This window comes from Neoarius graeffei, chromosome 11 (assembly GCF_027579695.1).
Source record: "Neoarius graeffei isolate fNeoGra1 chromosome 11, fNeoGra1.pri, whole genome shotgun sequence".
In the NCBI taxonomy this organism is placed as follows: domain Eukaryota; kingdom Metazoa; phylum Chordata; class Actinopteri; order Siluriformes; family Ariidae; genus Neoarius; species Neoarius graeffei.
Window position 1 is genome coordinate 71,328,969 of NC_083579.1, and position 13,402 is coordinate 71,342,370.

General features: G+C 40.1%; 2 protein-coding genes across 2 annotated transcripts in view; one reads left to right on the top strand and one right to left on the bottom strand.

Moving 5' to 3' along the window:
* The window catches only part of trappc12 (trafficking protein particle complex subunit 12), a 124,038-nt gene extending 112,334 nt beyond the window's left edge, over window positions 1-11,704 (top strand). The window contains exons 10-12 of the mRNA XM_060934689.1: window positions 2,837-2,940; window positions 3,042-3,129; window positions 8,932-11,704. Of these exons, the coding sequence (XP_060790672.1) occupies window positions 2,837-2,940; window positions 3,042-3,129; window positions 8,932-9,174 (435 nt within the window). The 3' untranslated portion in view covers window positions 9,175-11,704. The remainder of the gene's footprint in view (window positions 1-2,836; window positions 2,941-3,041; window positions 3,130-8,931) is intronic.
* The window catches only part of adi1 (acireductone dioxygenase 1), an 18,829-nt gene continuing 14,994 nt past the window's right edge, over window positions 9,568-13,402 (bottom strand). The window contains exon 5 of the mRNA XM_060934690.1: window positions 9,568-12,422. Within this exon, the coding sequence (XP_060790673.1) occupies window positions 12,306-12,422 (117 nt within the window). The 3' untranslated portion in view covers window positions 9,568-12,305. The remainder of the gene's footprint in view (window positions 12,423-13,402) is intronic.

The window sequence follows — 13,402 nt, forward strand, 5'->3', positions numbered from 1 at the left end:
GCTTTTTTTCGTGGTATATCAGATATATTCAATTCAGCTTGCATGATATTGAACGAGTCAAAGACAACTGGAATGGAATATATCTGATGAACCACTCAACACCGGCCAATATTATTGAATTTCCCCACAGCACTGTTGAAATTTCAAATCTGATTAGTTAAAAGGTGTTCATTAATCTTCTGTAACAGGAGCTCTTGATTAAACAGAGAACCCAAAAAAAAAAAAAAGTAACAAAGAAAAATTTAGAATCTTTGATCGGGTGGTGTTTTAGGTAAGGAGACACTTATGGAAGGAGTTTCCAGTGTCAGTGTTTCGTACGCTGTAAATCAGTAAGTTTTCAACTGGAAAGTGAACAGTGGCCGTTTTTATTGCTGGGTTTCACGTGACGTCGCAGCCGCCTCATTATTTATTCAGAACTTTAGCTGGTGGTCTACCAAAGCCGAGTTGACAAAGCGTTTGTACGGAGAAGGTGCATTGCTCGCATGAAAAACGCCTTACGCTTGCGTTGTTCGAATCGATCAAACCGTGAAACTGGTAAGTTTCTTCAGGGTTCCCTGTGAACGAATAAAAAAGGGTGAACGAACACAGGATTTCACCAAAAGTTGTCGAGAAAGGTGCTTTTCAGTGAAATCGAAGGGAGTTGAGTCGAAGCATGCTCGAGTTTGCAGTGATCACTTGGTGAAAGGTTTGTATTTCCCTCTCAGCTCTGTCCTTAGTGTTTTCCAAGTACTTTTTCTTGCTATGTGTTGTTATTTTACGGGACTTTTTTTAGTCACGAAGCGCTAAAGTCCCCAGCTGTTTCTTTATTTCCTCCTCACAAAGTCCATATGCATGAAGGTCGCGGCAAAATTCTTCCCCGGCCGTACAGTTACAATGCGCCGTGATCACTTCTCCGTCTTGTTTAACTAAGATCCAGGTCTTTAAAGGGGTTTCTGATGATCTTTGTGAATGATTTAGCTGAGAGATAAGAGCCAACACAAGTGAGAATCAAGCCAACTGTTTGTTTAAGCTTCAACTTGCAGCGCTTCGTTGTAAAGACGCGAACGAAAAGCTTTAAAAAACCACACTTACACGGGCAAAAACAATACAGGATTCATTCAGCAGTGACTTGATCGCGAGGTCCTTTACCCAGCCACGTACAAAAAAAGTTGTAAGCCTCCGTACTCTTCCACGCTTTCATCTGTTTTGCGGTGTAGAAGGACGTCTGCAACACCAGATAGTTCGAGATGTCGGGGAACTCGACTGAAGGGTAGTTTTCGAGATCGTACGACAAATCCTTCTTTCCCAGACTGTAGGGGTCGATTCCGTTGCACATAGCAATCTTCTGAATATATCTAAAGCAAGCAGTGGCTTCTAGATTACGAGCGTACTCTGATAAGTTATCGCTAGGTGTTTGCACTACAGCAGCCGTTTTGGTTGCTAGACCACCAGCTATTTTACCAGAAGTGAACTTACTAAGAAAAGTCATGTGACTGAAACCCAAGAATTTTTGCCTTATTGTGTTGAGAGGAGAAAGAGAGGCTGATGAAGAAGCAACTAATTACAACCGTTTTAATATAAGTGATAAAAAAAAAAGGCTTTGAGCCACGGATTATCTTAGCAATTTTGCACAAGACATTGCACAGTATATCTACCTCTATGTTTGCACATTGTTTGCCTTTTTTTTTAAATGTTATCTTCATTTTTCACTCTACCTTTATATTTTGCATTCCATATGCACTTTATATTTTTTATATTTCATATTTTATATATGAGTGATTCCACGCTTACGGGTACTGAAATGGGGACATGAACTTATTTTTAAAAATTCACCTAAAACCATTTCTTTTTTTTTTTTACCATCAGGTCACAAAACATGTAATCTTTAATGAATGATATGTTAAAAGATAACTTTAATTTTCTGAGATGTAATAAAAACATATTTATATGCCAAAGTCAGAACGTAACAGAAGTGTTGTGGACATATATATTCTCAATTTTAACAATGTAGAATTACTTTTTGAAACATAGGAAGGTGATGTTTTAGCAAATGTAATTAATAAACGTGTAGTAGAATAAACATACACATTCTTTCAATAAGATTAACATGGTATAGAGCTAGATTGTAATTAATGTGTAACACGCGAGACGGACAATCGTAACAGAAGTAATGTAACAGACATCATTTTGGAACTCATAGGCTTGACTTTGGCATATAAATGTGTTTTTATTACATCTCAGAAAATTAAAGTTATCTTTTAACATATTATTCATTAAAGATTACATGTTTTGTGACCTGATGGTAAAAAAAGAAATGGTTTTAGGTGAATAAGTTCATGTCCCCATTTCAGTACCCATAAGCGTGGAATCACTCATATATATATTTCTTTTTATTTTGGTAAGCGTAGTTTGGTCGGGCAGTTGCAAAATAAGAATTTCATTACCCAATAATAAACCGCTGTGTCTGTTATTGTGTATATGACAAATAAAAAATCTTGAATCTTGAAAAGGAACTTACTTTTTTGGGGGGTGGTCGTTCCACAGCCTTAACAATAAATGGATAAAATGACCTGTCTTTCTTTAATTAATCATAAGTGATGTAACTTCATGTCAGGACGGATCTTACCATCTCCTGTCATTGACTGATTGATTTTTTTTTCTATCATGTTTAAATCAAGTTGCAGCATGTTTATTCCTTTATTAGCTTATGATGATAGATAATTGTTGTAGGTTGTTTCGTTGTGATTTATCACCAGAACTTTGTTGCATGGTATAAAAGCTCTAAGTGTTATAAAACCTTTAACTGAATGTCTGATTGATTCGCATTCTTTTTTTTTTTTTTTAATTATATTGCCAGATCGGAGACATCAAAACTGCAGAGAAGTATTTCCAGGAAGTCGAGAAAGCCGGTCAGGAAAAAGGAAAAGGACCGACTTACGACACGGCTATTTTAATGAACAGGTGATGGAGCATTACGGAGAGTGTGATTGTGATTATTTTGTGTCTTTCAGAATTCTTCACATTTTTCTTCTTCTTGATTTTTTTTTTTTCCCTTTTTAAAGGGCATTTGTGTACCTGAGCCAGAATAATTATGCAGACGCCCACACGTGTTTCTCCAGTGTCTTGAAAATTGATCCCAACAATCCTGTGGTAAATACTGAAGATTTTCTATTATTACAAGGCCAGACTTTTGACTGATATTGACGTTCTTTTCTTTCAAAGCTTCACTGAAAAGGAAAAATAAATAAATAAATGTTCGTCTTTTATCGTTAAACTGTCACATGGTCAGAAACGAGCACACGCTGTGACAGTAATACAGAGTCGCACACCAGAACAGAGCAGCCTTGTGCTGTTGGATCGGCGTCTGCTCGTGTGCACACCCCGACTAAACCTACACACATCTGGTTTGAGTGGGTTGGGTTTTTTTCCCCTCTCGATGAGATCATTAAAGCCTTTGTTCAGATGTTAGAAGTTGGGTTTTTGTTCCTTTCTTGCCTTATTCACTGAAACATTTGAAGAAAGCTGTTAAATATTTCTAAAACTTGGTGAGTGTGGTCAGTGTTTGGTGTCTCTGAGCATTGCTGGGCTTCTCCGACTGAGTGAGGTGAGTGTCGTTTAATCATCTCATCTCATTATCTGTAGCCGCTTTATCCTTCTACAGGGTCGCAGGCAAGCTGGAGCCTATCCCAGCTGACTACGGGCGAAAGGCGGGGTACACCCTGGACAAGTCGCCAGGTCATCACAGGGCTGACACATAGACACAGACAACCATTCACACTCACATTCACACCTACGCTCAATTTAGAGTCACCAGTTAACCTAACCTGCATGTCTTTGGACTGTGGGGGAAACCGGAGCACCCGGAGGAAACCCACGCGGACACGGGGAGAACATGCAAACTCCGCACAGAAAGGCCCTCGCCGGCCACGGGGCTCGAACGCGGACCTTCTCGCTGTGAGGCGACAGCGCTAACCGCTACACCACCGTGCCGCCCCGTCGTTTAATCAGTGTTTAAATAAATAAAAATGTTGAAAAAATTGTGTGACTGCAGCAGAATCCAATCAACAGAATATGACTGCGTGCAGATAAGAGAAAGGGAAGGATGCAGCCAAGTTCTAGGAGTGATTTTCATTTTTTATTAGCTTTTTTTTTTTTATGAACAGCACGAACATGTAACAACTTTGAGTAAGCTACAAAGGCAGTAGTCTTAAATATGTCATACATTCTCTAAATTATACTCGTTTAGTACAGGATGTTTCAAAAAAATGTTATATAATTTCACAATCTAATAACTTGCTAATTCTCGTCCAATTGACCTCAAATTTTAAAGTGCATATTCTGGACCAATTTAGTGGGTTTTTTTATATGAAAGAATGTCCCTTTACACACTCATCCAGAAGGGTAATTTTGAACAAGGCCATCTGTCTACAGCAGAAAAAAATAAATTAACAAAACGCGTCTGGAAAAATCCCAAGGGAGTCTGGAGCCAGATTCGTGACGTCACCTGCGGAAGCACCAGCAGGCTACGCGAGCTTGTACGGTTTCAGTGCACAGCCTGTGTACACCAAGCGCTCCCGTTTCTCTCTCATTGTCCGGTCTTTTGGGAAACAATGAGTACTGATCCCAGCAAGATTGGTGTTGCTACACCCTCCTACGATACATCTGTTAACCGTTTTAATAATTACGTGATAACGTTGAAGAAATTTGTAGAAAACCACCAGGTCGTTTTCTCATAAACAAACCAGCGCTGACGTACGATTCAGAGGGAGGCGTCCCGCACGCGACGTCACAAAAATCAATGTTTGCCGGGAAATCCAAATGGCAAGTTTATTCAGAGGCGGACCAATTCGCCTCAAATGGCTTGATTTCAACTGAATTTTTCTGGTATTGCGCAAGGTAAAAAAATTGCGCAAAATGTGACAGATATTTGACCAAAGTTTAATATAAAATAGGAGAATTACACTGATCTTGCTCCTGAATTTACCCGTGATATGCACTTTAACAGCATGCATGGAAACAGGTCAAATTTTAATGTTTAATGTTTTTTGGTTTTATCTTTTTCAGTATAGAAATTCCGTTCACCGGAAAAGAAAAGGTGTTTTGTGTGTTTGTGCCGTGTCTCAGGCAGCGCGAATGTTGAAAATTTGCGAAATCGTTCATGGAATCCACATGCCTTTTGTATTTCTTTTTCAAATTTTGAGAAATAAATCTGATCACTCAACATTAAGCCTGTTCAGTTTCATTTGCCTGGACTGTCTCGTTTCTGAGATATTTACATCTCAAATTTTTTTTCAAACACCCTGTATATCATAATGAGATCTGAATTCTACTGTAATGACGTGTCGCATCTCATCAAATATGTTCAACACAGATACTGTGATTTTTATTCTGTCCACATTCACTGGATATGAGCAATATGAGCGCACTCTGATTGGCTACTCTACGACTCGGCTATCAGCTCGTATACCGTGAGTAGAAAAAAATAAAATGGCGGTGCGTGTTGCTGAACCAACCGAGGATGGAATAAAAACTCTACTCGAAAACAAAACCCCAAAAAATACACAAAAAAAAAAGCGACAAAATATGGAATGAAACTATTTGATGGTAAGAGTGTGTATTTATTTATATATTTTTCAAGAATTATTATAGCATTTTTCACACATTGCTCCTGTTTATTTTGCCAGATTGTTTACCTTCTTCATCTTTTAAGCATTAATGTTTTTTTTTTTTTAATAAAGACTAGTTCAAAAGCTTCAAAAGTTTGAAAATTACAGAACTGAAATGTCCAAGGAAGAATTAAAGGACCCATGGCATGATGGTTTGTTGATGCTTTAAACGGACTCGTGGAGGTTTCCGGATGTTATATCCGCAGCCTTTCTCGAAACGAACCCTCGGCACGTAGATATAGCCTCCTGGAAGAAAGCCCCATTTCAGCGCTTTTCCCAGTGCGTCGTTTTGCTAATGAGAAGCAGGAGGCGGGGAAGGGTAGAGGGTGGGGGCGGGTCTTATCATTAATATTCATGACATGTAAACGTGTTACCTCTGATTGGCTAACAGCACTGTGACGCTACCTCCAGTGGGTCAGAACAAGCGGATGTGGGTGTCTTACTATGGCGAGAGAGAAGGAACAAACCGCGAAGGGAAAAATACCGCGCGCTGACGTCATTAAGGTGCGACGCGAGGAAATAAAATAAATTCAACAAATGTTTGGGTTTTTACTGAACAAACAAACAAATAAAATGAACGAGTGACTTAAAAAAAAGAATGTGGGTGTCTTTGTAAAAACTGTTTTGATTGGCGATAATAACAGAGCATGCTGCATGCTTTTTGGTTTTGTAGCGCAGAGTACGTGGCTAACTGCAGGAAGCGGTTAGCTGCACAGCTAATGTAGCCATTGCAAGGCTAACATGGCACCGATTTTAAAACACGGCAAAACATAAGCTCATAAGTTACAGTCAATTTCCAGACTAAACTCAGTTTAACAGAGCATGCTGCATGCTTTTTGGTTTTGTAGCGCAGATTACCTGGCTAACTGCAGGAAGCGGTTAGCTGCACAGCTAATGTAGCCATCGGAAGGCTAACGCATCGATTTTAAAACACGGCAAAACGACCAGTTATGCACTTACTTGTTGGGTGTTTGAGGCTGATGCGGCAGGGATGCTCGGTACGGACCCAGGCTTCAGTGACAGTTGATGTGCAAAACCTGCCCTGTACTGTCCCAAGTTGTGGAAACATTCCTCAGGAAAATGCTTCCGACAAACATACACCGTCTTAGGTAGACTCGACGGCGTATTATTGAAGTAAATAAAATTAAGCCACTGCGTCTTCAGGGGCTCTCCCGTCGGCAGTAAAAACAGACTCCTTTCTGTGTTGTCACATCCATGTACAGTGCAATTTCCATGTTTCACTCGCTTAGGTGGTGCCATGTTGTTGTGTCCTCTATGGTCTACTCACTACAACTGGGCGGGCAATCCATACAGTGGGTGGGAATCCAGAGGGGGGGCGTGGGGATCATCTCCCTTGCTGACGTAGTAAAGGGAAGAGCTTATCAACGCACCGTTTTGACGCGCCGTTCTCAAATGTTGGGCATAGTTTGGTTTACACATTATGAAATTTCTAGCCACTGGGGTGACTTAAGGTCAGAGGAACTCATTTTAACGTTAAAAACCTCAGAAAGTGAAAATTTCATGCCATGGGACCTTTAAATAAATGTCTAAAGCTATTCTATACATTGGTATGACCGCAAAACGGCACTTTCTCCAAAAAAAACAACACTGAAGTCAATTCGTGCAGCCATCGATAGGTTTTTAAGAAGTCCGCCGAAGCGGGAATTATTTTGTCGGACGTTTTGTATCAAGTTTTTATCCCCTGCCGGCTGAAAGGCCTGAAGGGGGATTATGTCGTGGCGATTTCCCTCTCTCCGTTCGGCCCTCGGAGGGTGCTGACCCTCTGAAATCAACTCCTCTCGTAATTTTTGGAGGAATTTCACGAAACTTGGCAGGATTCTTTGTTATATGTCGGTAAAATGCATATTTTTAATTTAGTTAAATTCGGTCGCATTTTACCAGAGTTACAGCCCTTGATTAACAAAATGATACTTTGGCAATTTCATGAGTGTGTTTTTTCCTTCTGAAATCAACTCCTCTCACAATTTTTGGAGCAATTTCACGAAACTTGGCAGGATTCTTTGTTATATGTTGGTAAAATGCATGCTGCAATTTCATTCAATTCAGTCACATTTTGCCAGAGTTATGGCATAGTTGCCAGCGGGGGATATTGTGCTCTCAGAGCGGTCTTGTTGTTTATCGAATTTGTTCAAAAAATAAATTAATTAAATAAATAAATGCTCTGTTTCTCAAAATCTAGTCAATGTGGATATAATAAAACAGTTATTCCACTCAATCTTGACATACATTAGCCTGGCAAGCCAGACTAAATGTGAATATTTAGTCTGGCCTCGATCCGTAGACATTTCCGAAGCGGGTAGGAGGAACAAACCGCTGTCTTTCAAACTGTCTCTGTGCGTATAGGCCAACGCTCTGACCAATCAGCGCAACAGCGACTGTGACGTAGTCAGAGCGACAGAAAGCAGTGGGGGAGGCCTTGAAATTAAATAATTTTTCAAAATGCGTATTAATTAATAAACAGGTTCTAGATATTAAGAAGTTTGGAGATAATGACCACAAGTTTGGAGTCTGTACCACATACACATTTTTTTCCAAGTGTTTTTCAAGGATTTGCTTAAACTGTTTTTGAGAGTTTTTATTTAGTGGTGTTTGGTGAAATAATTTCCCTTAAATTTAAAATAACGGGAAAATAAGAAACAATCAAAAAGTAATGTTTCAAAGCTGTTTATTAATTCTTCGTACTGCACAAACTAGCCCCATCCTTTTGGCTACGAGCGGAGCTAGCTGGTAGATCAGACTTTTTTGCCATAGCCGGTCGGCAAAACAGCGAAAACGTCCTTCTTGAAAAGGAATGAGCGGAGAGCCTCTTCCTGCTCATGTTTCAACGAAAACTCCAAGTCTAATTCTTCTAAAACTGATTCCAAAGCGGAGTCAAACGCGCGCTGTTCACTAGCCGTAGCCATCTTTCCTGTCGTGCAGCTTTGTCGTCACTCCTGCAAAAGCCCGCCCAAAGAATCCAAACAAAAATCTTGCGTTGTGATTGGTGGGCACGATTTGATGCCCGGGGTGTTTTTGTTTATATGGTGCGAGGCTAGACCCATTCGCTAGGCAAAAAATATTTTTGGCCGCTAGGCGGTTGGGTCTAGTTTACTAGGCTATACGTACGTCGCTTATAGCCAACTCAGCGTCTCGTTGGCTATCAGCTCACGTACGACTCAATTTCGTGGAATAACTGTTAGAGATTGCTGTAGATTATAGACGTGTATGAACTGTTCCACATCTTTCTGCTAACTCCTATGTTCCACTTTGGAATTTGATTCTGTAGGCGAACAACAACGCAGCAGTGTGCTTACTTTACTTGGGCCGCCTAAAGGAGTCCCTGGGTCAGCTGGAGAGCCTGGTGCAGCAGGACCCTGCGCTCTACCTGCACGAGAGTGTGCTTTTCAACTTGACCACCATGTACGAACTGGAATCGTCACGCAGCACGCAGAAGAAACAGGCTCTGCTGGAGGCTGTGGCCAAGCGCGAGGGCGACAGCTTCAACACGCAGTGCCTCAAACTGGTGTAATTAGTAACCATCCAGGAGTGCATTAGATCACTGCTTCGTGATGTGACGTGACGTGACGTGACATGAGCTCATGTAACAACCCCGAGCTGAAAATGCCACTGGTCTGTATTAGATTTGTTGTGTGGTGGGTTTTTTTTTTTTTCCTCTTTTCTTTAAGAAGACTTTGAAGTATTGGGTGTGACCAAAATCAAAGCTGACCTGAAATGACCAGTGTGTTCACACTAAGGTATGTGATGCATTTGAAGCTAAAGCAATGTTCTTATGTGTTTAGGTTGCAGGAGAATGTAAAATCAGTGAGAATGACATTAATGTAAATATTTAGAATATGTAATGAAGATAGAAAGGCAGCCTAGGTGGTAATACAGCATTACTGAAATTACAGTCGAGGCACAGTTCTGGTTTTTGTTCGTTCGTTTTTAATTAAAACCTCGTCGGTGTGGACAAGTCCGTACAAGCAGATTTTATTCATGGGAAACAGATATGTTCATGAATTTGAATAAGAATTGAACTCAACTCCATATTAACCTTCACAAAACAAGTTTTCATTTTTGAAAATACCCCAGTGCACCTCGATCCTGCAACTGTAGCACACGGTACTAATCCCACCCCCTGCCGCACTACACACATCAGCTGAGCTGTACAATCTGAATGAGGGAAAATGTACGGAATGTGGAAATATTGACGAAACTGACGGACGTAAAGCTATTTGCACTCCTGCTACCACAACAAATTTCAAAAAGAGTCATTTCGCAGATGTTGAGAGAAGTTAAAGACGGTAGCTTTTGTGAAAACCGCAACTCAACAAATTGCTGACTGTTTTTGTTTTAGGCACTCTATTTTCTCTCGAATTCCCTCCAACTCAATTCCCACCAGCCAGCTCACCCCTGGTCTATTATCAAATTACTATCGGGAAGCCATGGCTTAATGGTTAGAGAACAGCTTTGGGATCAAAAGGTCGCCGGTTTGATTCCCTGGACCAGCAGGAATGGCTGACGTGCCCTTGAGTAACCCCCAACTGCTCCCCAGGCTGCTCTAAGCATGTTGTATGTCGCTCTGGATAAGAGCGTCTGCTAAATGGGATTAATGTAATGTTCTGAGGAGGGTGAAGGCGTTTAACACTTGCTTCGTCTGAGACGTCTGCAGCGTAACTCACTCGGAGAAAAGCGCCATCTTCCCTCTTCTACATACATGAGCTCATAGATTGCCTAGTGTCTCTGTGATTGACAGGAGCGTGTGTGAGAACGCCATCCTTCCAACCCAGAGAGCAAAACTGGCGGCGTTATTGTGATTCAAAAGCACAACTTGCAGACTTTTTGTCAAGGGTGAAAATGCAGTATGCGTTGTTAAAATAAAGATTACGTGACGTCGTCCTCTCTGTGGAAATTCATATTTGTTTATTTCCCGACTTAACCTGCTTGTATGTATGTTTTTTGGTTACCTTAGCTGGCTTGTCAGTTAGGTTTCTGGGCATGTAAAGCTTACGACATGGACAAGACTAACCGCACTGTTTCTGAGAAACTTCTGGAAAAGCCTTTTCTTAGATTATAATCTGTGCACTGTAAACATAGAGTATATTTAACAATTATTCCACGTAGCACCTCGTAAGCTATAAGCCATGTCCGACTCGATTACGTGGAATAATTGTTTTATTAAATCCACGTTCACTGGATTTTGAGAAACGGGGGTTTTTTGTTTTTGTTTTTTCAAATTCAATCAATAAAAACTTTATACAAAACGTCCGACAAAATCATTTCTGCTCAGGCGGACGACGACTTAAAAACCTATCGATGGCTGCACGAATCGACTTCACCGTTTTCTTGTACAAAGTGTCGTCTCGCTGTCATGCCAAGGTCGAGAATGGCTTTAGACATTCATTTCATTCTTCAGTTCTGTAATTTTCAAATGTCTTTGAGCTTTTGAACCAGTCTAAAAAAAAAAAAAAGTTTTAACGCTGAAGAATGTAAACAAACCGATTATAGTAGAAATTTGTCAAAAATGCTTCTATAAAAATTCTTGCGGGGGGGAAGACAAACTTTTTCAACAGGGTGACCCGTCCAGCACAGCCCTGCAAAACTATACAATTTCAAGAATAATCTCGTTAATAGAATTAATCTAAAAATTAATTCAAACTACCATTATCGTCCTAAAAGGGGGGGATGCAATGAAAAATATTTTTAAAAAAAGATATATGAAACTAACTTAACTGTATGATAGAATTTTTCATTCCATATTTTGTTGCTTTTGTATTTTCTGGAGTTTTGTTTTCGAGTCCAGTTTTTATTTCGTCCTCGGTTGGTTCAGCAACACGCGCTGCCATTTTGTTTTTCTCTACTCATGGTATACAGTATGAGCTGATATCCGAGTAGTCGAGTAGCCAATCAGAGCGCACGATTGCTCATATCCAGTGAACGTGGATGGAATAAAAAAAAAAAAACCTGTATCCGAGTGTGGATTCTTTGTGCTGCGCGTCACTCAACTGTTCTGTCTGTCTGTAATGAATTAAAATAAACTTAAGTACGTTTGAGAAGCGCAGCTGTGTGTGTGTGTGTTCGTTCAACTGTGTTGTAACCTGCTTGCATATGAACTGCACTGCGCTTTATTTAACACAATAGAGGGATAAAGCTCTGGAATTTTATTCACCGTAAGTGGATTTGAACATCACATGAGCAAGCGTGGAGTAGTTTCATCTACATCTCAGCATAATAATAAGAATAACAATTATTGTTTCTGACGCTAACTCCGCTGATTACAGTTTGAGAAACTCAACTTTGCTACACAATCAAATCTAATACTTCATTTTGAAAAAAAAAAAAAATGAAGGCATGATGATCTGGAGGTGGCTTCAGGATTAACAGGAGCACGATTATACAAGGGGAAATCAAAAAGTTCGAAGACAAATTGGAAAAAAAATTCTCTGTATATCCTCCATTTAAGTCTAAACACTTCTTCTGCAAGCGGTGTTTCCATCCGAGAATTCCTTCTTTGTAGAATTCTGGGGGATGTTTTTCACACCTTTTTTGAAATTATAACATCTGTCTGAGAACTCTTTGATTTACCTACCCTCGTATTTATAGGTCCTATTTTGCCACCTTTACATTTCTTGTATAATGACTGTTAATCCCCGATACCACTCAGGAGCGCTTCAGTGAATCCAGGTACTGCTTGCGGATTTCAAAGTGATCAGCTGGTCTGTTGTAGGCCTTCCACACCGGCTCGCCGACAAACAGCCTCATGGCTTTAGTGTAGTTCTGAAACGAAAAGGAAGGGGAAGCAGGGACGTGATGGTTCGGTTTACTCAATATCTTACACTACCGTTCAAAAGTTTGGGGTCACTTTGAAATGTCCTTGTTTTTGAAAGAAAAGCACTGTTCTTTTCAACGAAGATCACTTTAAGCTAATCAGAAATCCACTCTATACATTGCTAATGTGGTAAATGACTATTCTAGCTGCAAATGTCTGGTTTTTGGTGCAATATCTCCATACAGTTGTGTTCAAAATAATAGCAGTGTGTTTAAAAACGTGAGTAAAGCTCAAAATCCTTATAATAGTTTTTATTTCCATGCATCGGGAACACTGCACATTATATTCTACATCAAAACATGAAGAAAAATGTATGAATATTTTAATTACTTTACAGAAAATGAAGAAAAATGAACATTGGGCTGTTCAAAAAAAAAAAATAGCAGTGTCTGCATTTTTCATTCCAAACTCCAAATATTGACTGTATAAACTGAAAAAATCTTAAGGATTTACTATTCCTGTGAATCACTAAACTAATATTTAGTTGTATAACCACGGTTTCTGAGAACTTCTGGCACCTGTGAACAGGTATTCCAGCCCAGGATGATTTGACAACATTCCACAATTCCTGTGCATTTCTTGGTTTTGCCTCAGAAACAGCATTTTTGATGTCACCCCACAAGTTTTCTATCGGATTAAGGTCCGGGGATTGGGCTGGCCACTCCATAACTTTCATTTTGTTGGTCTTGAACCCTGATGCTGCTCGCTTACTGGTGTGTTTGGGGTCGTTGTCTTGTTGAAACACCCATTTCAAGGGCATTTCCTCTTCAGCATAAGGCAACATGACCTCCTCAAGTATTTTGATATATGCAAACTGATCCATGATCCCTGGTATGCGATAAATGGGCCCGACACCACAGTAAGAGAAACATCCCCATATCATGATGCTTGCACCACCATGCTTCACTGTCTTCAGAGTGTACTGTGG